The sequence below is a fragment of the Anomalospiza imberbis genome, chromosome 2 (assembly GCF_031753505.1).
Source record: "Anomalospiza imberbis isolate Cuckoo-Finch-1a 21T00152 chromosome 2, ASM3175350v1, whole genome shotgun sequence".
NCBI lineage: Eukaryota > Metazoa > Chordata > Aves > Passeriformes > Viduidae > Anomalospiza > Anomalospiza imberbis.
Window position 1 is genome coordinate 20,534,484 of NC_089682.1, and position 26,080 is coordinate 20,560,563.

The 26,080-nt window shown below is 38.5% G+C and overlaps 1 protein-coding gene across 2 annotated transcripts in view; it reads right to left on the reverse strand.

Annotated features, from left to right (window-relative positions):
* TBL1X (transducin beta like 1 X-linked) overlaps positions 1–26,080 on the reverse strand; it is a 193,331-nt gene that overhangs the window by 10,718 nt on the left and 156,533 nt on the right. For both annotated transcript variants that reach the window (XM_068180102.1, XM_068180101.1), the window contains 7 exons: positions 23,194–23,443; positions 16,532–16,664; positions 9,604–9,745; positions 6,750–6,813; positions 6,552–6,649; positions 4,968–5,028; positions 481–602 (listed from right to left, as the gene is read on the reverse strand). In XM_068180102.1, coding sequence (XP_068036203.1) covers positions 481–602; positions 4,968–5,028; positions 6,552–6,649; positions 6,750–6,813; positions 9,604–9,745; positions 16,532–16,664; positions 23,194–23,443 — 870 coding nt within the window. The remainder of the gene's footprint in view (positions 1–480; positions 603–4,967; positions 5,029–6,551; positions 6,650–6,749; positions 6,814–9,603; positions 9,746–16,531; positions 16,665–23,193; positions 23,444–26,080) is intronic.

Below are 26,080 nucleotides of genomic sequence, written 5' to 3' on the forward strand. Positions count from 1 at the left end.
TTGCAGTTTTTCTCACAAATGAAACCTAGAAAAAGTAACCTTTGACAGTCATTAAATACTACCACGAAAAGACGGGGGAAATACATATTTAATATATCATATTAGATTAAATTGATTCTAAAACTGAACAATGGCTGGAGGTAAACTGTTCTCTCCTTATTCATAGCTCTCATTTAGTAAAGGAAATTAAGCCAGTGGAAAACAGACTTTTATTTATGAATGTGCCTTTAGTCTGCAGCTCATGCCACCCAGAAACACTCTCACCGTTTAAACCTGAGGTGTTGCCTCCTATGGCGATTTAGAACATTTTATCTCTTCTCACAGGCAGCGAATCACTCACTCCCAAGGAATATACTTTTAGGGAAACAATGGGGTGTAACACCTTTGCTGCTAGAACATAGTCTGCAAACCCATCATCTGCTATCATTCTAACATGTTGCTGAGACTCTACCGCTAACATTTTGGACTTCTTAAACTTACTGTGTGCCCTTGAAAGGTTTTAACGGGACGATCACAGCCAAGTCTGCATACATGGATGCACATGTCAGTACTGCAGGAGGCAAAAGTAGTGTTGTTCTGCCAGTCTACATCCAGAGCAGGAGCTGTGAATACAAACAACAAAAGGAATATCAGAGATCGCGACAAAGAAACAGCTATCCCAAGTAATTTTCCTCCCATTGCCTATCTGGATGAAACTGACTACAGGCTAGTTCTTAGTCTGTCACCCGCTGCCAGCTACAGGGCTGATAGGGACTGTCTGAAAGGCACAAAGTATTTTTTCTATTCCAGTGGATAATCTGGATACTTTGCACAGCATCTACTTACAAGAATCTTCTGGGTCAAATTACATAAGAGGGGGCAAAACATTACCTCCACCCTCTCTGCTCCCAGCTACACATTTCATGAGTTATGTCTAGCATTCATCCCTCTGTAACCCAGTTCAGTGAAGAAACTGAAAGAAAACTAACCCCAGAAAAAATGTGGATAATTCCATCTGGGTTAGACAAGCATGTTCCTGTGAACGCCAGACACAGCACATGGGAAGGTGCAGGAGCAGGTGGCTGTGTTCCTTTGCACTAGAGCTTTATGCAACCTTTGATACAAACCTATCATTCTGTGCAGGCACATGGATTAATAGTACTAAAATTCAGTTTAATTTGCTTGGGGACTAGTTTTAGGCAAGTACATTGATCAGCCTCATCTGAAATGAGAGGAAGTGTTTCTGGACAGGGTTTGGCATTAACTAGCACTGAACTAACAAAACTGTGTACAGAGAGCATGTGAGCATGTAGGAAGTGTCTGTGTGCCACACACACTGCAAAAAGAATGGGAAAAAATCCCCAAATAACTCTTCCAGTATGTCACTGCAGACTGCAAGCAGGAGCAGGAGGGAGCTGCTGACAAACAGCTTGCTTGGGCTTCTATGACTGCTGCTTGGGCTTTTTCCCTCAGAATAGAGTTTAGCTGCCCTCCAGAGGATGATAAAAGACTTGTTAAAATATAGAAATCTTCACTCTCAGCACACTCTTGTGAGAAGTAAGTGTGCTAGAATGAGACCAGCATATAGGAAACCAAGTTGAATCTCTTCCTGGCAAAGATACAATTGAAATTTATAATTAAAATGAAGCCAAGAAATTCCTTACACAAACATGTTTAGAAAGATACTTTGGTAATACAGAGGTGAAAAGATATCTGTTCTGACAAGTCTGTTACATTTAAATATGATTTTCCCATCATAATTTTTATGAACTGCAAAACAAAATAGATCTGTATCACTGTCTGAATCATCAGGTAGCTCCCTAAATGAGAATGAAGGGCTGACATTGTTTCATAGACAAGGTTTTTTTCAGTATTAATAAAAAAGCTCAATAATTCTGTATGACAGGTAAGGAACTACTACCTGGCAGAAATATAAAGGCAATTTGTGTGAGGAAGGCAGACTACTTTTGAGTTTTCCAACAAACATGAATGAGGATCAGGAAAGAATAAAAGATCTTTCTCTGCCTGTTTGCCTTTCTTTTTATGCTACAAGCTTTGTATTACTATTTCAAAGCAAACAAAAAAAATACCATGATTAATAGCAATATGCCTTCAGGGCTAATATCTAGTATGATATGTATGAATCAAAAACTAATTTTCAGACAGCTATTGGCACCTAAAGCTAAATCCACCTAAAGCTGGATTTACATTGCAGCATAATTTGAATCATAAAGTGCTGATAATTAATACTGATTCATTTATTGGTATACCCAATCATGTGTTTACTGGATAAGTAACTACGTAAAAAAGGTTTGAAAAAATTGAGCAACATGGTTCTTGATGCAAATAATCAAATTGCCAAAGTATTTACAAATCAAGAGGATACCAGCCAATTGCATAAAAACAATTAGAATATCATATCATATCATAATAAAAGCAGCAAAAAATCCTTAAGAAATAAAGACCAAAAATGAAAGTGTTACAATAATTATCTGGTAATTTAGGCTTTTTCAGAACAAATTGAAGTGTGATTCAGAGCACTTAGATCACAGAATCATGGAATGGGTTAGGTAGAAAGGACCCTAAAAGAACACCTAATTCCAGCTCCCTGATGTGGATAAGGACACTTTTTACTAGACCAGATTACTCTGAGCTCCATCCAACCCAGACTTCTCTGGGCAGCCTGATTCAGTGTCTCACCACCTTCATAGTGAAGAATTTCTTCCTGATATCTAATCTAAACCTTCTGTCTTTGAGTTTGAATCCATTCACCCCTTGCCCTATCACTACACAACTAGATGGTTAAAACTGGCCAAACAAATACTTCTTTTGGTGTTAATTTAACAACTTGTTCCTGCAAGCATAGACATCAGTCTGTATCTATCAGTAAATGTCAAAACTGGATTATTTAGCTCCTTTTTAAAGAAGTAAGTTTTGTGAATATGTATTTTGATCAAATGCCTTATGATGATTCATACTTTTGCAAAAAATAATGAAACCCTAGAGGCTACTTATCTGCATAGTTACATATTTTGACCAAAAAACCTTAAAAATTACAGGGGAACACCAATGACATGGAGGCCTTCAACACCCAGACAAAGGTATTATGTATTTTAAGATGGCAGCTTTGTCCATGTGGTGTAAACTAAACCAGTTGTTGTAAAGAAGCAGACAGTAAAAAAAACCTTTTGCTTTTTCCAGGCCAACTACCTCCAGACTTCAAAGAAGTATGTGTTAAAGGAAGCATATCCTGCCCAGACTAGACTTTTAATTGTTAAAATGCCACCTTTAATCCTAGCGTAGAAAAGGTTTTCAGATTCCAGATATGGAAAGGAATTTGCTGTTAGTTTGTCCTGGTGATGCAAAGAGGACAAGGTGAGGTCTTTGTGGTTTTAAACTTGTGAGAACAAAGTGAGTACAGAGTCTGGTTGATTTGAAGAAGGTTTTGTAGGATACATGCTTTCTCCAATCAAAAATTTCCTTAAAAGCATTTCCTTAATAACTGCTTTACTTCCTTATGAAAACATATATGAAAGAGTGAAAAAAATTAAAAATATTAGCTTCTCCACATCTACACTTCAGTTGTTACAAAGACAAACAGCATGTGCTGTAAGAATTTTTTAAAAACTCTTTTCATGCACGTGGACATATTGCATTGGTAGATACAGCTGAGTTTTCAACCTGATAAAAAGGGGATGGGGTGATTTGTCTTTGATACACATCACAGCTAAGACAGCTTACATGTCAGTGAACATGATTCTGAAAGGGCAACCAAGTTCTGAATCCACAACTATTTAGATTACTAGTCAGGGATCAGAGGATTAAGAGCCTCATTAACTAAATCACTCTCTGTGCACAGTTTCCTGTTATGGAACAGTTATGGTAGATAAATAAATGCCACAGTGAGAAAATCTGTCAGCAGACACCAACTCCTCTAAACCAACAGCTGCATTAATAAAGGAGGAGACAAATGACAAAAATGCAGAGTATGGATTTGCTGTGCCATGGACATACTTTCTGTCTACTGTTGAATAATCATTTAGATTGCTACTGCATTTTATTCACATCGGTGTAAATATGAGAATAAGAAAAATTTGAGTTGAAAAGCATGTGCAAAATAGTGTTTTAAAATTAGTGTTGAAATATGTTTTTAAACACCATTGTGAAAGCTTGTTGTATTTAAAATGGATGAGTTATAGCAAACTAGGAAGATGAACACCTTTAGCATCAGAATCCAAAAGGTTCTCATGGTTTTAAACTCAGTTTTACTATACTCCTTAAAATTCTTCACTGTGAAAATGTAGCCACTTCAGGTCATAAATTCAGCCATCATCTTACAAGTCTGGTACCAGGTGAATTTCAGATTATGTCAATGACTGCCTGTTATTCAAGACTATTTAGTATCTGTGACATCTCCTGTCTTCTTAAAACAGTCCTACAAGTAACCATCCTCATAGCATTTTGGTGCAGCAAGGTTTTGAAACTCAAGGCTGGCAACTGATTTCCAATAATCAGAGAAAGCAAATATTGAAGAAATTCAAGTTAAAATTAAAAGCTAAGAAATTCTGAGGACCTTTGTGAGTGCAGTGGTGAATGCAAGGTGCATGAGAGATCTGCCTGCTTCTGCCTCAAATCAGCTTCATTGAAACAGGAGCAGAGAGAATTGAAAAGATCCCAGACACCTCCACTGAAAGTTCTCTTTATGAATCACCACCTGGAACTATTCAAGCACATAGATAACAACAGGACTGCTCAGTTAGGTAGATATGGCTGGTGTACAAACTCTCTCCTAAAATCAGCCTTCAAAGCTGATTCTCTCAGAACTGTGTCTTTCTGAAATGAGAATAAACCCACAAGCCATGATACTCAGGATAGTTAAAGCACAAAAAAACTTGATTGAAACTTTTCTCTGGCAGATATGGATAAAGTACACCGACAGAATTAAAAGCTGCATTTCATTTTCCTAACAAGAGTTACACAAAAAGTACCTGAATGGAAAGGAAATTGCTGTTTAGCTTCTCCTGTGTGAGCATCCCAAATTATTGTTGTCTGCATCCAAAGAAAGGGTGGAAAAAAAAGATTAGTGATTGTTCATCTCAGAGAAAAAAAGCCCAAATAGCACCTTCACTAAGTAGCAATTCCAAATGATGAACTGATAAAATTATTGACTACAGAAAGCCTTGCATGCTAAACAGTGGGGAAACCAGAAATTACTTAAATTATTTCCAAAGTATTACAGAATAATAATCTAAGTGTAGATAAAGAAGTATCATGCCTACAGAAGAAGCAATATAACTATGAAGAATGGGCATACTCTCTCTAAATAGCTCTAGAAGACAACACTATACATTTTTAATAAGCATATTGAAAAAAAAGTTTCAGTTATGATCTTTAAAGAACACTTTTTCCCTTTTCAAAAGATGCAAGTTGAATTCTACTTCAAAGTGATGCTGAACCCCATTTGTAACAGACCAACAAATGAAATGTTTTTCAATCAGCAGAGTACACAACACTTCTTGCCACTGAGGTGGCACACACTCAGGTGTAATTGGTTTACTACAGGTTTAATCCATGCTCACAAGCACACATGAGTGTGTCCCCTGTAGAGCTCAATACCACCTTCTGAGTGAATTGTCAATTTATTGGGAGTATATACTTCCAGAAGATAAATTAAGGATGCATCATCTTCCTGATAATGGATCACCAAAAGAAATGCTACTTTTATGGAGAATGTAAGTTTGTCAGAGTAATGGAATTACAATTGGGAGACCAGTGTAGCTGAATATAAGGCAGTATTAAAGTGAGTAAGGCTAAGCGTCCATTTTCACAAGGATATGAAAATATAGGGATTCACTGAGCTTACAGATGTACAAACCTCAGCTGGACTCCCCCCTGCCAGCTGCTGGAGAGAAGCACTGTCAGTGCATCTCACTGGAACACAGGCCATGCAGCCTATCCCTTAGAAGTGCCATTTTTCTCTCTGAATTTTGTAAAGGAAGACAAGGATGACACATGCATCTAATTTTTAGACACTGAAAGTTAGGCAAGATGAATGCTGTGTACTTTCCAGTTTCAATTTTAATGGATCATCAGTCATCTGTTCATTTTAATTTCTAATGTGCACTTAGCTGTAACTACTACACTTTGCTTTATTTTCAGTTCAGAATAATTTTTTTTGCATATTTCTAGAGGAAGTCATATATATTTTATTCAAATAAAAGTGTTTCAACCATTAGATGAGCTAAAAGGTGTGGTATCTTTAAGATCACTTTCTTCCTGTAAATAGTTAGCTGATAAAACTACAAATATAAGTACTGGAAGCTGTTCCTTCCTTAACAGAGACACACTCAAGATGCAATTTTACACATTTTTTTTAAAGTTAAGTATTTTCTGTGAAAATAGTATACATTTATGCAGCCTCAAAATGTAATCAACATGCACTAAAATATATTAATGACATGTAAACTCTCCATGTTGCCTGGAGAAGAAGAAAATAATCTTAAGGAATTCAGAAGCACAAGCTCACTCATCAGCATACTTATATGTTAGAATAATGTATTTTTAAAACTCACTTTATCAACACCAGCACTTAAAATATAATTCCCCTTTTTGTTCCATTTCAGGGCAAATATTGGACCTTTATGTTGACCTAAGGTGCTTGCAAGGTTACCTGGAATAAAGAACAGGTTATTATTACAATTTCTTTACAAATTGGTCAAATTACAACTCACTTCTGTTTGATGATTAAGAACAATAAATGTTTGACTTACCATCTTCTGTCCATATTCTTGCAAAACCATCATATGAGCCTGTAGCCAATAGTGTTCCATCACTCTGTTGGAATAAATATAAATGGCAAAGGTGGATATGAAATAAAACCTGTTTCAACCAACCTTTTTCTTCCTTTCTTAAGGTTTGCTAATGGTGATTTATGATTCTGAGTCCGCTCATTGAGACAGATTATGCTATGATTTGAACTAAAGGTTATTACTTCAGACAGCACAGAGGAAATAAAATCCTCTAACATACGGTGAAATACTGGGCTATACCATCAGATATGAGCCATTGAATCAAAAAGATTAGAAAAAGAAAACAAGATAGAACAAGTTCTATGGGCTTCTTCCACTTAACAAACAGATACTACTTCTTAGCCATAACGTACCTACAAAACATCAACAGATGACCTAGACCCAGACTAAATCCCAGTTCAGTGAAACTCAGGCACCTGTACTTGAAAGAAGGCCCTAAGCCACATACACTCAGGGTGAACAATTCAAATGTTATCTACCATCAAGGAATTGCTTTCTACTTGTCTGAACACAGACTCCCACATGTGCTCACGGGCACAGTACCATGATGAAAAAATGGATTCATGGGCCCCAATTATGAGGAAAAAAGCCCATGAATCTATCAGCAAGTTACATGTATTCTGGAAGGAACCCTTCACAGAAGGGTACGTCCTGTGCAACCAGTGAAGATGGTGTGATTAGGTCAGAATGAGAGTAATTAAAACAGAACTCGACTCAGCTGTCTGGTGACACTGTTGAAGCAGGATATTTCGTTTTTTCAACATTTCAGAACCTGGATTAAGAGTGAGATTCAGCCCATTTATCTCCAGACATGCAGAAGTTAGGAGTTAGTTCAAGAGTGCCATCTAGTCTCCCTCCATTACTAACAGCATCATGTAACTACAACTCTGAAGTGTAACTCATGAACTTGTTTGCTTTAGATTATGCCCAATCCAATATGAAGGCATGTGTCTGTCTCTGCTGACTTAAGGTGAGTCTAGAGGACCAGCTTAGATGGATAAACCTAAAGGAGATGAATCCTACCCATGGTATCAAAGAGCATGATCTGAATATGACCTCCAGAAATGACCTTTCTTATAACCCTTTTGTCACATAAGTCACATAAACCAGAGAAGAACTAATTCAATACCACCAGTGTGAATATTTCACAGGGAATTATGATTAATAATTGTGGTTCTAAATAAACAATAAAGGCAGATGGCATTTCTATCTTGATGAATAGAAAATTAGAAAAAGGCATGAAATTATCCTTTAAAACATATGCCCACTCCAATCCTCCAAAAACATTGACTCAGAGCACTTGTAAATTTAACTCAAATATATAATAATGTAGGGGGAAAAATATCATAACCTAAGCAAAGCTCACTGTGATGTACACTCCTCTGGACCAGTAATGAGAAAAAAGGTGATAAAGGACAAAAAGAGAAAAAGAAAAGCTCAGAAACTTAGATATACAGTTTATCCAAATTTGTTGCTGGTAATTCACATTCTTTGGGAAACTCAAAGTAAGTTGGAAGCACTTGAAGCATTTGAATAAGGAATATTTCCCTAACTTAAGTACTAGTACAATGCAAGTGAAGTACCAATGAAGTCTGGAAGGTAAGGAACTATTACAGGAAATATAGAGGATGCCCTATATTTTGAAAAAATTTTCTCCTAACTGTTCTCCACTCATTGCATGTTTTCCTCTTTCAGTTTCTCTTTTCTTACTCCTAGATTAATTTTTTTCACAATTCTTTTTATTCACTCTAATATCCACAGGAAACAAGTAATGAACATAAGCTTGAGTTTTATTTGTTTCCTTGACCTACCTCTACTTTCTGTACTATTCACCAACTTCTTCCATTGTGCAAATATAAAATACACAGGGGAAAGGTGACTTGTGCAGTGGCCTTATCTTTTACTTTGTGAAGCACCTAGCTCACCTGAAGGACAATACTGCAGTAAAGATTAATCGAAACTTGATCTCTGGCCAGCAATTGAGACTGTACATAACCGCTGAAAATCCTTTCTGGTATTTAATTAATCTGTTTTCCTATGAAAACAAGACTAATGTGATCACTATGTCTGTACTAATATCAGCAAAACAGACAGAATGAAAATTATCTTGAAGTAATTAAGGTTCCTGCAGGGTCTTGTAAGTTTTTCTGGCAAATATTAGAGCAGCCCAAAGGCACTGCCCAGACACTGGGGATTCCCAACAATACCTGTCCTCTCTGCTCACTTCAATATTCTTTGTGCAGGAGTACATTATCTAAGATAGGAGATTTTGCAGCATGGAAGTAAAAAAGGTATCAGGCAAGACAGTTTCCTCCAGAAGGTAAGGACAGAATAACTACACATGATCCTATCAAGACAAAGAAAATAATGTGAACACATTTTGCTGTGCACAGCATAAGTCAAATGAGAGGATCTGGAGAGTGCAACCTCAGAAGTTTTACGGGTGCTTTTATCTCCTTACATGCAAAAATAAAGTAACTATGAGATCCAAATACATTATTAATGAGGCTTCAGTATTACACAGATTGTTTGTTTAATCTTTGTTCTTAAAGCTAGCTAAGTTTATTTTTACCCGTGCTCCTAAAATAGAGATATAAATATATCATTGTTAAGCTTGAAGATGGCAACAGTCCTGGAAAATTACAGCATGTAGGAGAAAGTTCAGCCTATTATGAGTATTTGAAACAAGAGGTCAGTAGGTTAGGACAGAGCTTCTGGTCACCTCAGATATGAAAGATATGGAGAGCAACTGTAATTGCCTTGGAATTAAATTTAGACAGTTAAAAAGCATGCACAGTCTTAGAAGTTAGCTTACATTCCAGTCCAGTGAAGTCACATCCTTATTGCTGGGGACATCATGTCCTCCTTCTCTTATGCAGTGCCTCAAAACTAGTTGAGTGGAACCGCTGTTGCTGTTTTCATTGAGATTCCATATCCTGGCCGTTGAGTCTCCGGATCTATAAAGCAATTATGCAAATAAGTTGAAAACTCCTCGTGCTGACCTAGCAAACAGTGTAAAAGCCTGTATTTCTGTTTTCATTGAGACAACATTACAGCCTTGCAGGAGATTGGAGGAACAAGAGCTGCTGGCCTGTACTGTAACGGGAGTGTCTGACTGCACGGGGCTGCTGGGAACGTTCTGGCTCTGTGTAAAATGCAGGTGTAAGACTTTGGTGCTGAAATTAGCAGAAGCTCACCTAGGGGAGGGCCCTATTCTATTGAAATGTTCCAAATTTTGCAAGTAGAAGCTGTTTTGAACCTCCTGAGAATTTTAATGTTTCTCCTGTGCACTGCCTAGTGCATCTGAAGTAGATCCAACCACCTTTCCCTAAACCTGCTGAATGGATCAGGGCATTACAAGCCTTTAAGAAGTAACTATTTCTTTCCAACTCTTTCTGTACTCTGTGTACTTTTCTAAAAATGCTAACACATATTTAAATTATACCTGTCATAATAATTTTGTTTATTCAGGGAAGTTTTACCTAAAACTTTTACATGAACTCGCTGTCTACATTTTGCACTACATACCTAAAGCTGGCATCACCATAACTGAGTTAGTCTGGGGCAACTTACAGTAAGTAAAACTGTAGCTTGGCGGCTTACATCATGCTGTCTGAAAAAGTGGCAAAATAAGTACTGCCATAATAGAACAAGACAGAGGCAGCATCAGGATTTTGATCTATTTTATAGACCAATTATTTTCTACAAAAGTGTTTTTAATGCAGACTGAAACCCTGATTTTGCCTAGAAAAGGTTTTGAGGAGGAAGAGTTTATCATTATCTACTTGTAAATAATACATTTATTTTGACTTTGCATAAACCTTTATTCTACTGAATAATGTCTCTGAGGTTCAGAGATAATTTGCCATGGAGTGGAAGATATTCCACATTAAAAGTTTACTGGGATTTTTTTTTTACACTCCTTCATTTTTTAAAACAACAATGACCAAAACCAAGTACACTGGATTGCTTGTTTTGTCCAGAAAGCAATTTTCATTTACATGCAGTAAGTAGAAACCTGGAGCAGAGTTAGCATCTCTCACATACTTGCAAGAATTCATACTGTCTAGATGAAATTTCATTGTTGATACATCTGATGTGTTAGCTTTTCCTTCTTTTTTAAAGTAATGACAAAAACTTTCTTTCCTATACACTATCAAGGAGAAAAATTATTTCTTCAATGATCCATTTTTGAATAAATGGATCCACCTGAGATCCATTTTTGTTTTCATAAGCCATGTTTTACTGAAAAAGAAATCCAGCACAAGAGAATACTAGATTTTCTTTTGGTCCACTAGTAAAGTATTTTAATTATTGATACTAAGAATACCAGGCAAACTTTCAACACTTGACATGTCTTCAAATGCAACTACTGACCAAGCAATTATCAAACTCCATTGATCTCTGTGTATTATTTTACTAATCATTTAGTCTAATTTTACACAAACATTTCAACTGTAAAAGCAAACACCCCTCAGCTTGTATTAGTAGCTCTGAGCTCTTCTGGGTTATGGCATGCCTGAGGAATGTGATCCCATCTCCTGTGAACCTTTATGCCAAGCTGAGATGTGATGGCTGGCCAGGGTTTTGAACCCAGCTACTCCTGTAAAGCCACTCTTTAATTTTCAAGACATATCTTTCACATTAGTGATTAAGAAATAATTCAGATCAGGGTAATTTTTGCCACCACACAGCTGTGACTGTAATATATACTCTTATTTCTTCAGAGGTCTGGAAAACTGACATTTTTGCATATGTTGGCTAGAAAATTAACCAAGTTAATCATGAGGCTCAGAAGTTAAGGAACATTTTTAACAGTGGTAATTAACAATGATGGGAACATAAGTCTTTAAAGGACTGCTTCATTGATTAACATGCTAAGTAGGAAATTCCTTCAGAGCTGGCTTCTCCCCTATATAAGACTGCAGGACCGTCCTGCCTTCATTGTAATAATTCAGTTTGTTACTGGACCTTGTGAATAAGGTACTCGGTCATTTGGCTATCAAATACAATATCCTATTTGCTAGTTCTAAAAGGGTTATGTTTTGTTTTTCAACAGTTTATTTAGTCGGTTTTCTGGCAAGGCCTGGGCAATCTTATTTTCCAGTATTTTAATTTTGTTTTTCCCTTTTCTTCTCCCAGAGCTACATAAGCTATTATGTGTCCCTGCAGAGAGGCTTTATAAGCCTACCAGTGTGCAGCAAGGGTATTTGTGTGTCTTCCCTTTTGTTGCTGGGGAAAAAAAAAAGAGTCCAGAGAATGCTCTGGAAAGTATTCTGATTTCTGCTGAACGATTCAGTGAACCCTGCCTTATTAGAGAAGCACAGTTCAAGCACAATTCAGAAAGATATTTAATCTCCTTTGCCCACAGAAGCATTTCTATCTACATGATAAAGCAGCTCATTCCAACATGCAAGTCATGAACACTTGAGTAATAGGTGTACTCCTCTGCACTATGGTAGAGTACTGCCAAATTTTAGGAAGGCTATTTCTGAAAGGATTTTATTTCATCCTCTCCTGCCCCAATATGTTCATGAATCAAGGTGGACAAATGTTTGTGGAATTTAATTTGTGACATATTAAATCACCATTCTGTAGATGGGAGCACAGAGGTTGTTGTAAGTCCTGCAGCTGGGTGAAGAATTTTGCACGATGGTTGTTGAACCTTGGTATTTCTAATCTTCAGCTACAAGACTTAAAATCACTGTTATTTTGAGATGCAATATTGGTAATGTGTATTTACTACTTTGGCTCCAACAGGTTAGAGTTTTTATTCATTTAAGAAATATTATTAAAAGAATTATGGGAAGGAAATTTCTCTTTTTTTTGACATCTAACATTTCCTTAATAAAGCATGTCTCTTAAACTAAGTGCTTACTCTTCCTAGGCAGTTAGTAGAAGGAAGTGCCTCACAGGTGTCTTGATTAAGATCTCTGCCCCACTGATTCTACAACATTATTCTCTGCTACAGGTTATTCAAGTCGACCTCCCGTAATAGCTGACCACTATGCATTCATGGATTTGATTCACTGAGGAAACCAGTCCAAATAGTCCGCTGCTAACAAATAAGCACTTAGAGTTAGCAGAATTAATATCTGGCACTCACATTGAGGGGTGGTGTCTGAAATTAACACTCTCAACCTGGTAAGTCAAAAGGATTATTCTGAAAGGTAATTTACAGTGGATCCTAAACCACTAATATGAGGAGTACAGTAACCTGAAGTACTATATATATAAAACCCAGAAACTATGACAGCAGATAGCCTGGAAACATCTTTTCTTGCTTCCAAGAGACCCAGCCAGAACTGAAAGACCTCGGACAGCAGCTTTTACAGATAATTACTTTGCTGACTACAGAGAGCAAAAGGTGCACAGAGTGGTCTAGAAGAGACAAGTCACAGCCTCTCTGAGTGAGAGAGGCTGGCATAGATTAGCTGATAAGCAGAGAAACCTACTGTTAGTTTTGGGACTGAGGCCAGGTCCCTCTGCTTCGTGGCTGTGTGAATTACTTGAAGGGCATGGCTGGATGTCACAGAACAGAACACACTCTTGGAAGCAGCAGTGGAACACAATGACTGAAACATCCTAAGTTCAACTGGAAAAGGTTCTGGAGTTCAAGGCTCTAGCAGCCTTGACATTCACAGTCCATCCACATCCACACTGGGAAATTCAAGCATGTTCAGAACACTGTGTCACTGGACCACGATGACCTGCACAAGCAAACTGACAGGTTATTCCCTGGCCAGATTTTGGCTTGTTTTAATTAGCACTCTTGCTTGGGTCTCTGATGTTCTCTCTGAATAACTCCTGGGCATGGTTACAATGTCCAGAGATGATTCCCAATGTGCAGTTTCTTTGGCAGCCAGGGCAGTTTGCTAGCACAGACACCAGCCGTTCTGTGCCAGCTGGCCTCAGTGCCTAGGAATATTCCCAGGCACAGTTAGTTTACTAATGTGGATGCAGCTGTAATGGATTTCTGCACTACACAGGAAACATAACCATCTGCAACAATTTAAATGTGTCATGAAATTAAAACTTAGATATTGAAAGATAACTAGCAGAAGATATCATTCTTTGGGTTTATGGCTGGGAATGGCTTTAACCAAACACCTCTTTTTTGGTATTCTTTCACCTGTCCAAAACACTCTAAGCAATTATTTGCTTTGGAATGTTGACTTACTTAATAAAGTGTAGTTAATAATCTTACATGGCTGTATGTACACACTTCATTCTATTATTATAATGCTTCTGTTCATAACATCTAAGCATTCTTTTCATAGGCATCTGGTGACAGTCATGCCTTTGATAGCATTTACTGATATTTCTAGCGTCCCCCATCCTCAGCTTTAAGGGTTATTATGTGTGTGGTGGAGGGGGAAGAGCAGCTGCAGAATATATTTTTCTAGCTATTTGATCAGAGAAATTCCTGTCTCTCTGTTATATTTTGAAATAGCTGTTTGCAAAGCCCAGAGTATATATTACTGCGCTAGTCTTCACACACTAGGAAAAAAGCAACTGAATAGATATGACATTAAATCACAAAATCCCTTTGTCTCAATGGGATAGTCACTAAACCTGGAAATTGATTCTACATTTCTCTTAAACAGCTTGCTTCAGATTAGGTTCTGAACCTGCATTATTCTTTTAGTTGAGGATTACATCAGGTTGCTGTCTAAACTGCTACTGCTAGTTAGAAAAATCTATTGCCTGTGTAACAAGGCTTCAGGAAAATACTTTGTCATTAATTGAGAATCAATTAGTCACTTTATAAACAAAACAAATATGTTATTATTTCCTCTATTTAATAGCTAGGTTTTGAAATGTGTTTTTTAAGATGGGTACAATCAAGCAGATGGGAAACCCGAAGAAAAGTATTGACTGGACAGCACAATATGGCTGTTACAGAATCTAACAAGCTGATGCTCACACGTCAGACTAACTGCAGTGTTCTTTTTTTAATCATTACTTTGTAAAGGGCAAACGGAACTGCAGTACACTGTGGATCTCAGGGAATTTCTCTCCCTTGTTTAACTGGTGCTGTAACAGGGAGTTTACCTGTAGATAAAAGCTTGCACTGTTATTACACCAGACAAAGGCTTCTTTGTGCAGTGGCATAATCACTCACTCAGCTCTCTTCCTTCAGTTTCACTTTCTTCTGTGCATTCTCTGCCATTTCAGTCACCAAGCTTCACCAGGCACTGGCTGCTGCATTACCCCAATTCCAGCTGCATCCCTACCTCGTTTCTTACAAGCAGGCTAAAATCTGACCAAGATGCACATGGATCTAAATTATTTGCATTGTCATTGCACTGCTTTTAGTCTGTCTAAAGCACATGATTGTACTTTGTAACCACATGTGTATTTACGTGCCTCCTCATTATGAAAGACCTATTACACTGAAGGGTAAAGCTTAAGGGAATGGCTAGTGAGAGGGTACTCCTCTGGCTCAGATATCTGACTAATAGTTCTGATTATCATCCTCCAGGTTTACCTGCAGCTCCAGGTTTACCTCTAAAATATCACAATCAGGGGATCCATCTACCAGTGCTTAGCACCCTGAGGCAAAGTTAAACACACACTCTGGTTTATGAAATGCTCCAGCATTTAAATTATGCACACTAGGACTGTGCACCATGGATCCTAGGGAAGCAGTCCACTGTTGCAAGCACTGACTTGCTTAAAATTGATAAATGAAGATACTTAGTACTACAGATGCTAAAAGTACTATCAGACCTGGATATTCCAGGAAAAAAGCATACTCAGCAGGATTCTGGTTTCCAAAATCCCAGTTTGTTGTCGGAAATTATTTTTTTGAAATTTCTATCTTCACTTTCTTGGAGATCTCTGCTGTTCATCCAACATGGAATTTATTTTATTTTTCTTTTCTATTTATACTGTAATTCCGTGTTTTCATGTACTAAGTGAACAAAGGTAAGAAGACTATCCTGATAATCTTGCAAAAAAGCTAGAATTAAAATAAGGACTCTCCTCTTCCTTTTGAGGAAAGTATCCTAACACTGCTAAGTAACTCTGAGTGATTTACCTCCTCAAACTTTGATCAGCTTTACTCCATGTTCCCATTAGACTTCTCAAATTTAGTCTTCATGTTAAGGTTTAACTTAAAGCATGAACACAGATTGCACCAATGCCTGCATACAGCTCCTGGGGTATGTTTACAATTGTGATTTTGTCTGGATCAAAAGTGCTCTTGTAAGTCAGTCTCCTGATTGTCCCACTTAGGATGCTCTGGTGGTCATTGCAGAACAGTCCTGCAGAGGATTAACTGGACTCCCTTTCAATGACGCTAAACCACAGCATTCCCTTAAACCACTACTTACTGTTCAGCTCACTGAACAAACTTAGGTCCAGTCTGAAGCACCCCCATCTCCATACTGTTGAAAAAATCTGGTGGATGCCAACGACTTTCTGAGACCTCAGTGTGAATCAATAGCTAAGAGCAGTAGATTACACGACCTCCAATTATTCTGAGAATTATCCATAATTATTAAAAAAAAAATTTCCCAAAAATTTGCATGTATTTAGGGCCACAGAATTTACATCATAAATGTACAAATTCTTCATATTTGTTGTTACCTTATAATTATTTAGCACTTATGCAGGTATGGTACTGCTGAAAAAAACACTGCTGAAGGCTGATAAACATCCCAAATACACTTGCAAATTCTTGCATCTCTAAATATTCTCTAATTGCAGCAGCTGGTTTGAGTCACTGTCTGTCTTACCCAGATGCTAGCAGGTCACTGACAGGGTTCCAGGCACAGATGAACACTTCTGATTCATGGCCCCGAAGGACTGTTGCTTTGTTAGGAGGAATTTCAACATCCCCATCAATTTCCATTGGCTTTGAATGATTATCTGTAAGGAGATATATCAGAATAAATAGTTTACAAGATGCAGGTAGGTCTGTTTTAAAATCATTCTAGTTATCCAAGGCCTGAAGCTTACAGCAGCATATACACAAAAATTAATACTCTGTGCTATGTCACTGAAGTATTACTCTATTTGCTTCTCTCTGGCCATTCAAATTTATGACATTTCCTCAAAATGTAGAGCTTTCCAAAACATTTTGTATAAATCTACATAGCTTTTCATCCCCCAAATACTCAGGATTTAGTTCAGTGTAGTTTTTCTTTTGAAGCTGGCCTCATTAAAAATGACTTACAGATTTATTAAAATAATTAAAAAAATAACAGAAAGCATTTATATTTTCTTACAGAGTCTCCTGTAAGTAATATCTGTGCTACTAACAGACAAAAAATATACTGAGTAGGGGCTTAATTCCTGGAGCACATCAGGGAAATGGTGAATGATCACCTTCTCAAGGATATCGTAATACATACAAAGGTACCAAATGAGTCATAGATATACTTAACCTGCATGCTGTAACTCTGCAGTTCTTTAGACTGCAATCTAGGTAACATCGCTTTTAGAAACTTCCTTTATTGTCTTAAGCAAGAAAAAGTGAATTTTAAATGATGGATTTCTCTTAGTAACAACAGTTCATTCCAATTTGCATCATGAACCATGGTTTTACTTCAGACTTCCTCTGCTTCTGTATAAATCTTCCTCATTAAGCTCCAGCTAAACTTCCTGGCAGCATTACAAGATTATTCTTCTCTGCAAACAAGACACCATCCAAGGACAGGTGACACACTGCAACAGCAGATAGCAGATGCTACACACCCAAGTGTGGCCCATTTTGCAGGAAGCACATCTAAGAGCAGGTAGCGGGCAGCCTCCTGTTACCTAAACCAATGCTTTGGCCAGCTGATCAGCTCTGACTGATCAAAATGCAAGTTCTCTTTCTGGGTTAAGTTTTTCAGTTAGTCATTCTTTAATCACATATGGAGATCCATAGGTTTGCAAGAATAATTATGCTCCCTTATTGCTGCATGTTTATGGCATTTAAAATCAGCCATCTGTCCTGGTACTCCATCTCTGCTAAGCTATTGCCCATCAGCTGGTGAAACAGACTGTGACACTGTACAAGGGGCACCGGGGGTGGGGGGGAAGATCTCCAGATTTCTATCCTTACCTGGGCTTTCACATACCTGGTTTGGATCTGCCTAACTTATGCTGACTCACACAAATAGCACTTCTCATTGTGTATTTGGTTAGCACCCTAAAACTATGTCTGTGCCATATCTACGCCACAGATGGAATGGAATCTACATGAGTCACATAGAATGAAGTATTAAAATCAGGAAACAACTAACAGCAGTTTGACAGCTTATTTCTAATGAAAAATATCTATATTTTTGACTACACTTATTACTTATGGACTTGCTGCATAAACACTGGAAATGCCCATTTGTAAAATCTATACCTATGTTGAGACCCTCTGTCAAGCATTGTCCTTGATTATTCCCTATGTGTATGACTACTAAACTGAATACTGTTGCGATATACCAATACTCAAGATTTAGCTGACACCAGCAGCTGGGATCTTTGATATTCCAAGCAGTCAGGCACTGAAGAGTGAAGCTCTATTAAAACCCACCAGAAGATACAAGCCTAGAACTCACAAACCTCTATTGCTCAGCACAGCACAGATTCACCATGGTTAAAGCATATTTTCATGAGAAAAACAGCAGCATGACAATGGCTATGCATTCCTCTGTGTCCTCTTCACAATGTGAGCTGGAAGCTGGGGGTAAATCAAGAAGATATTTCAAGCCCTTTATTTGAAAAATTTAAATGAGATGCTGTGCTTATGACATAGGATCCTACTGTTACCTGCCTGGCTCTAAGGGCAGGACTGTTTTTCGCTCTCTATTAAAACCAAGTGACAGCTGGGAAACAGCATTACTCCAAGTTCCCAGACTCAAGAGGAGCTATCAGAACAAAGCCATCAGATACTCAGGAATATTTTTCGTTTGTACCTGGCCAGATGGTAAAACCTAGACACACACTTTGAATGCTATTAACTGCTGTGAAAAAAGCCCCACGAATAGTCATGCTGTGAAAAAGAAACCTTGATTAGCTGATACCTGGATTAGTACATGCAAGACCAACTGGCCTCTGGAAGCAATGAAATACCTGCAGTATTATTTTGTATTGTATCTTCCAGTAATGATTTTTATAGAACAGTTTTGGTGGTTTAGGAGGAAAGAGAGGGAAGGATGAGAAGCCTTTCAAAAATAATTTGCCACTGTTCACATTTTATGTGTTTTCTTCCTATTTGCATCAGTAGTCAAGAACATTCATATTTAGAGTGTTACTGTTCAGCACTAAACTTAAAACGCCCCATTGAACAAATAGGACAGTTCATGCCTCTGTGATACTGCCTCAGGCTCTTATCAGATTCAGAGAGACACTTGCAGTATATGACTGATAAAATTATGGTAACAACAAAAAACTGCAGAAAGCCCTGAGCACAAACCAGCACCCTCTCAAGAGAGACAAGTTACGAGCTCTTGGGAGCCCTGGTCTCACCTCGAAATTTGGCTTTCCTATGGACCCAGCTACAATGTGTGCATGGGGAATGCAAATGAACAGGTAAGTGAGATGCAGTAACCATCAAGGATAAGCTTCTTTTGCTCTAAAGTACCTTCCAAGCAGAAAGCTTTCAGATAAGATCTTATGTGCACAAAATTGCCCTAGGGTGATTCTCTGAAAGAAAAGGCATTTCTACTAACTGCAGCAGAGCCTCAGGTGAAAAACTAAGTCTGCAGGTCACATAGTGAAGGACTCCAATGTCCAAATGTTAACACAAAACATTTTCTAAAGGCCAGGGCATCTTTGGTTATAGTCTACATTATATTATAATTCTTTTCCTCAAATGTATCAAAAATCTCAAATGACTGGAAATTAAAAGTCATATTACCCCAAAGTATTGAGAGTGAGGGGTTTTTTTAGTGCAAAAAGAAAAATTCTAACACACTAATAAGCAGTATTACTATTTCCTCCAAAGAAGAAAATAGATGTTTTTAAGATCTTATGAGTGCTAACCCTGTCTTTTCTCAGGAAATATATTTTTCTTTTTTTTACTTAAATCTTTAAGAGGCCTTTCACTAAAGTTGTTCTTTATGGATGTAGTTTTAATAAAGGAACAGGGCTTAGTCCTCTTTCCAGAGCTTTAATTTTTGTAAACCTAAGCCAATCCTTGCAAATATAATGAAACAAATGACACTAAAAATATTTGTGTTGGAAAACAATCCAAAGTTTGGCTCCATTTCTTCATGCTGGCTTTTATTTTTTCCTGTAACATTTGAAGTGACTTAAAACTGAGAACATTACTTGGGAAAGAACAAGACAAGGTGGCGACTTTTTTTATTCAGTATTTGAATCTGCACTTCAAACTATTGTTATTGTTTTTTGTCTTCTCTCTTTCTTAAATCTATCATATTGTATTGGTAATGCCACATACAAAAACTTATCATATAATATTAAATATTTTAAAACCTTTTTAGAAAGGCTTAAGAGTGTCAGGGAGAACTCCATGCCAGAATAAATGCAAATTAGGTAATTTCTCAAAGACATGTCTTCCTCCCGCTCCACCCATCCCACCTTTTTTCAAAGCCTGATATTTGGGTGACTTCCAGGTTATGACTAAGGACTGGCACATTATTTAAACCTGTGCCAATATATGCCAGGTCTGTGGAATACAACAACAGTAAAATTTAAGGTTTGGGAAGTTTCTCACAGCTTTCATATCAGCAGTCTTTTCTACTCAGAAGGTCTCCCAGGATTATTTCTTTCTCCCAGGAAAAGTCCTTCTCTAAATTCCAAGAAAAGGTGTGCAACTGTGTGTGAAAATCCTTCTATTAAAAATAGCTGTGAGAATTATTTTTTTTTTATTGGAAAATGTCAGATTTGCGACATCAGGCTTACAGTGTGGCTATAAACATGAACTGATCTTTAAGGCTTCCCTTTTGTTAATACAATAGTAGGTATATTTCTTTGGATCAGAAGGAAATACATCTGAGTGGTTCTCTTTTAGTGATGAACCAATGGTAAGAATTTGGGCCTGCGACAGTGAGACATTCCCCTAAAATTTTCACATGTCAGTTGAAGATGTGTCAACAAACAAATTGTCAGCATTTGATACATTTAACAGTACTTTAATTTCTGTTTGCACCCTTTCACATATGAAATGAGTTAAGTTTCAAAGCAGAGGATTAGTTGAAAGTAAAACATATGCAATCCATAGTCTAAGAACAAATTAATATTTTTAAATGTTCAGATACTTTTTACATTTGCTTTCTCAAATACAAATGTTATTTAAATAACTGCAGTTTTACTGGGGGAAACTAACCTGTCTATCTGGAATTCTCTGAAGGAAAACCTGTTTTGAAAGATTTTTTTCTCACTGACCAACAGAGGAATTTATTCAGATCAAAGAGAAGGTGGAGACTGATAAAGGTATCTATGCTGCAGAACTAATAAAATCTGTTACATGATTACAGTCCTGACCTTGTCTAAGCCAAAGAGCTGTTAAGAATTTCCTACAAAACCTGCCATGCATGCTCCTCTAGAGTTTTCTTTTAAGGCAACTGGGCAGTATAAGGGCTGGTTTCAGAAGTCAGCCATATGCAAACAGGCCTTGCACAAAGAAACCAGAACCAGTAATCCCATCTGCCCCACAGTGTTAGCACAGTCATCAGGATCTAGTTACACAAGCAGGTAGGTCCCACTCCATGTTGGGTATGCCTGACTTTGGATAATTAATATATAAGTGCAGTCTCCCTTAGTCACCCATGAACAAAGGTGAATTCAGCGCTCTTGAGAACCAGCTGTTCCCAAAGACTCAAGAAGGTGGGACCTTCAGTTGGATACTTGCAGTGGACTGTATGAATTAGTACATGCTATTAAATAAAAGGTCGAGGAACAATTTTGCTCTGTGCCTTCAAGACAGGTTGGCTGCATCCAAGCTGTTTGCTGGGAATGGTCCTCGGCACATGTGCTTGGCAATGCTGATCAGAAATGGATAGTTGGTATAGTCCAAACTGGGCTAATGACCACGACAGTAAGGCTATGGATGCTCCTGTGCTTGTCCGCACCCTATAAAAATGGAAGCTGGAACATGCCAAACTGGGCCAATGACCATGCCAAGGCTATGGATGACCACAGAACAGCTACTGCACAAGGCTATGCACTGGTCACACAACAATTACATAGACAGGGCTTGTAGGTCTGTAGGAGGTTAGGATTACTCCTTTTGTTTTCTTTCTCTCAGGGAATTTTCTCCCATATACTGCTAAAGGACAATAACAGGTACTTAAGAGAGACAAAAGAAGTTGCCACAGTACAGGGGAAGGGTGTGGCTAGCTACTCCCTTAGCTGAGTGGTTTCTCTTGGAGGGGCAGAGACAGCAGGAGATTTGGGCTGGGGCAAGGGGCTGAGTGCAGCTCCTAGCTCTCTCTCACTTGTCTGCATTGGAGGCAAACAGGCTGTGATCGCTGTGCAGAGAATTCACCACCACTGTGAGGCTCTATCTCCTGCTGTCTTCTCCTACCCTAGCTGCTTCCAAGGTTCCTGTTACAGCTCATTTTGCTCTCCAAAGAGGCACCAGGACCTACTGCTCCCGTGGGTTTTTAAAGCAAGCCCCTTTTCCCATCCCTTACGCCAGCTCAGCTGCCATTACCGTGTGGAGAGAGGCAGCTGAGCTCGCGCCACAGCGCCCCCTGCAGCCGCGGGGGAACCATCGCACCCACCCTGCCCTGCCCGGCCGGGAGCCAGCAGCGCCCCTGCTGGCCGTGACCGGAACTGCACCGAAGGGGAAAGTGCCAGCGGCTGAGAAGGCTGGGACGGGCTTTGTGGTTCTGTCTGTGGTTGCTGCCGGTGGGGTTGTTTGTTTGCCTTGTTATAAATATACATAACAGTAAAGAACTGTAATTCCTTTTCCCATATCTTTTCCTGAAAGTCCCTTAATTTCAAAGTCATAATAATATGGAGGTAAGGGGGTCATATTCTTAATTCCAAGGGAGGTTCCTACCTCCCTTGGCAGACACCTGTCTTTCAAACCAAGACAAGGTCCAAGCCTCTCAACCCCTCTCTCTCCTGGTCTGGCCAAAATGACAAGCTTTGTCTACAGCCCTGTTTTTGTCCAATATCTAAAAGCATCTAGAAGGCTGGCAAAGTCTGGGTAGCCTGCTCCAAGAAGAGAGCATACAGCTCCACTTCTTGATTCTGTCTTCAACCTGCAATTCTGAGCATATCTGAAGTTTTCAGATTCCCAGAGACAGGTAAAACACAGCACTGTGATGTGAAGCATCATTTTTACTCAGCAGCCTTTTTAGAAATGCCCCATCCTCCTGGAAATGATTGCCCTTAGTTCTACCACCTAGCAGAAAGCACACCTTGCATCCCACCCCGCAACTAAGAACTAGATTATGGAAACACAAACTGCCCAGCAGTGGCAGACAGCTGCATGTTGGCTTACTTATTGCATGTGCCCCATTCTCCTCTCCATTCACAGTGGCTTCTCCGTTCTTTGGTGTGTTCTGCTGGGAAACAGCAGTCGTCGTGGCTCCCGCTGTGGCTGCCGTGGCTGCCGCCGCTGCCGCAGCGCTGGCTTGTTGCTGCGCTAGCTTCTCTCTGAATGCTTGCTGTCGGGTCTGAACGACATCAGGCATCACCGCGTCTATCAGAGACAAGGACTCTATTGGCCTGCCATCAAATACTGTACCATCCTGCAGGGAAAATGAGCAGAAGGGAAATCCCAAGTTTAGGATCTTCACCACTCAGGCGGCAAAGAATCACAAAACGAAGCTGTGTGAAGACACTACACTTTGACCTAACTAATAGGGCCACAGGACTATGGACTGAATCTCTCTCAGATCCGTGATGGTGGCACTCATGGTGCACTCAGAAATCAGATCAGTGAAAAAGTAACTGGTTGGAATTTTATAGGAAGTTCTATCATATAAATGCTTTATAAATGCAAAAGGAATTAAGCTGTGTTAAAAAATATGTCTTACCAGTGGCAGAAAATTTCACTTTTTTTTTCTGTTTGAAAAAACAGAGTCATGGCTAAAGCCATGATAAAGGCAAACAGACTTTGGTTAAACTGTTTGTTTTCCTACACTTGCAGGAGCATAGACATGGAACGGAATGGAAGCAGATGATGCATAATGAACCTCAGCCAAAACATGATGTATGCACAAATTCAGTGGTTTCTTGCGCAGTGTTTTTCAGCCCAGCACCACCAGTTGTAGCTGATCATATAAGACAGCCTTACCATTATTTTTCTTTTATTCCACTATATTACTCATAATAGTTATGACTTTCATTTTGATTTTTGTAAATTAGGCTTCAGCTTCAAAAACCAACTGAGTAGACTTTAAGGGACTGTTCAAGAGTTAATGAAGATTATATTGACTTAGCTTTTTTTTCACTTTCACTCTCCTATTATCTTAAATATAGGGGAAAGATTTTAGTAGTCTTTTCAAAGTGCCATTTTGCCAATCTTCCGCAAACTCCCTTCAATTCTTTGAAATAATAATGATCCAGTGGTGAAAGATTTGTTCTTGAGAAAGAGCAAGTAAGAATAGGATACAGATAGATTATGTAGCTGGTAAACTACATAAAATATAATCAATCCATAGGTGAGATTATATATTAAATATAATCTTCCATAGGTGAGAACAGTTAATAAAGAAAAATAGTTGCTTGCCTGACTGGTATGTTTCTGCTGACCTAGTTGTTGAATTACCCCTAATAATTACAATATTAAGATAATACATATTTGTTTCCTCACGGGGAAGAAAAAAGAGGAGACAGTTGTTAAAGAAGGAACCATAATCTCTTTCTCCTCAACATTTTTTTATGTGTCTGCCAAAATTTATTTGAATCTTGACTCAAATTCTTGCTACACAATAAACAAAATGTTTGCCAACAGATCCTGACATCTTATAATTTCATCTGTAAATGTGCTCACTGGACTATTTACATGACTGCCCTTTAATAGATGACAAACAATAATTTTATACACACTAGTTTACAGACTCACTGATTACTTGTCACTCTTAAGTAATACACATAGAAAAGTAATACATAGGGAAGCATCTATGCTAGCCCTTCCTGGGATTCAGATGTAGCATGAGGCCTTTGCTTTGCTGTAATATACTTAATAGTACCTATCTGAACAGGATCATAGAATAGCTTGGGTTGGAAAGGACCTTAAAGGACATACGTCCAACATCCCTGTCGTGGGCAAAGACACCTTCCATGAGACCAGGTTGCTCAGGGCCCTGTTCAACCTGACTCAAACCACGATGAGAGAGCACATAAATCTTAATGGTGACAACAGGCATATTTTCAGATTATTCTTTCATTTTAGGGAAAGTCTTGAAGCTGGGTAAGCGCAGGCCCCTACAACCTGACCTGATATAGGTGCTTCAGAGCTGGAACTTTCTAACTGTATAGCTCCAGTTTCAGGCACGGGGCAAAATGTTAAGTACCAGCAAATTGAGACAGCTCCCTAACACTGGCTTGTTATTACAACTGCATCAACGTGAAGCTTGGTGTGAATGTCAAATGTTATTGCCCCAATTACAAAGTAACACATACAAATCTTATACACGGTATTGAGTCATAAAAAGAAAAAACACACAGAATGTTTGAGTAAAAACAAAAGTTCTCACCCATGCTGTTCACATACATTCAGGTATAGAGGAAAAAGCAGTAGCTTCTCTGTATTAATATTTATTACAGATGTTTGTCAGTCAGAAATATCTGTTGTAAAAATCTTGTAATGCAGCACTTACTTATCTGTCACACTTCAATCCCTCTCAAAGCACCATGTCTTTAAGGCTGGCAGGGCAAAACCACTGGCTTTTCCCACATCCCTTCTTTGTTTCCACTGGCAGCTCAAGGAGAACAGAGACATTTTGTGGCTGTTCATACAGTATCTACAGAAAACTTGCACCCCAGCCACATTCAGAATTTACAAGCAACTGTTTCACCATGTACACGATGCTTCATCTCATGATCTAGGCCAAAGTCATTGAAATCACTCTCCAGTGACCTCTGTGAATTTTTGATCTGGCTTCTCATGGTTTGTAAACAGTGCTGCCTGCTAAGAGGTGTCAGGGAGTAAAGTTTTAATCTATGCTTCAGGTTTTTCCTGCCAAATTCTGCCATGACCTTGAAAACGCAAGGCTGTAAGCACAGGCACCTCTTCTTTTTGCTGCAAGAACCTGTACACCCTGGATTTGTTGGCTGGGGTAGCAGAAACACCACAAATATCCAGGTAAGCAGCACAGAGAACACCTCCCTGACACAGCTAAAAAACTGAAACACGCCTCCATCTCAGAGCTTTCTGGCTC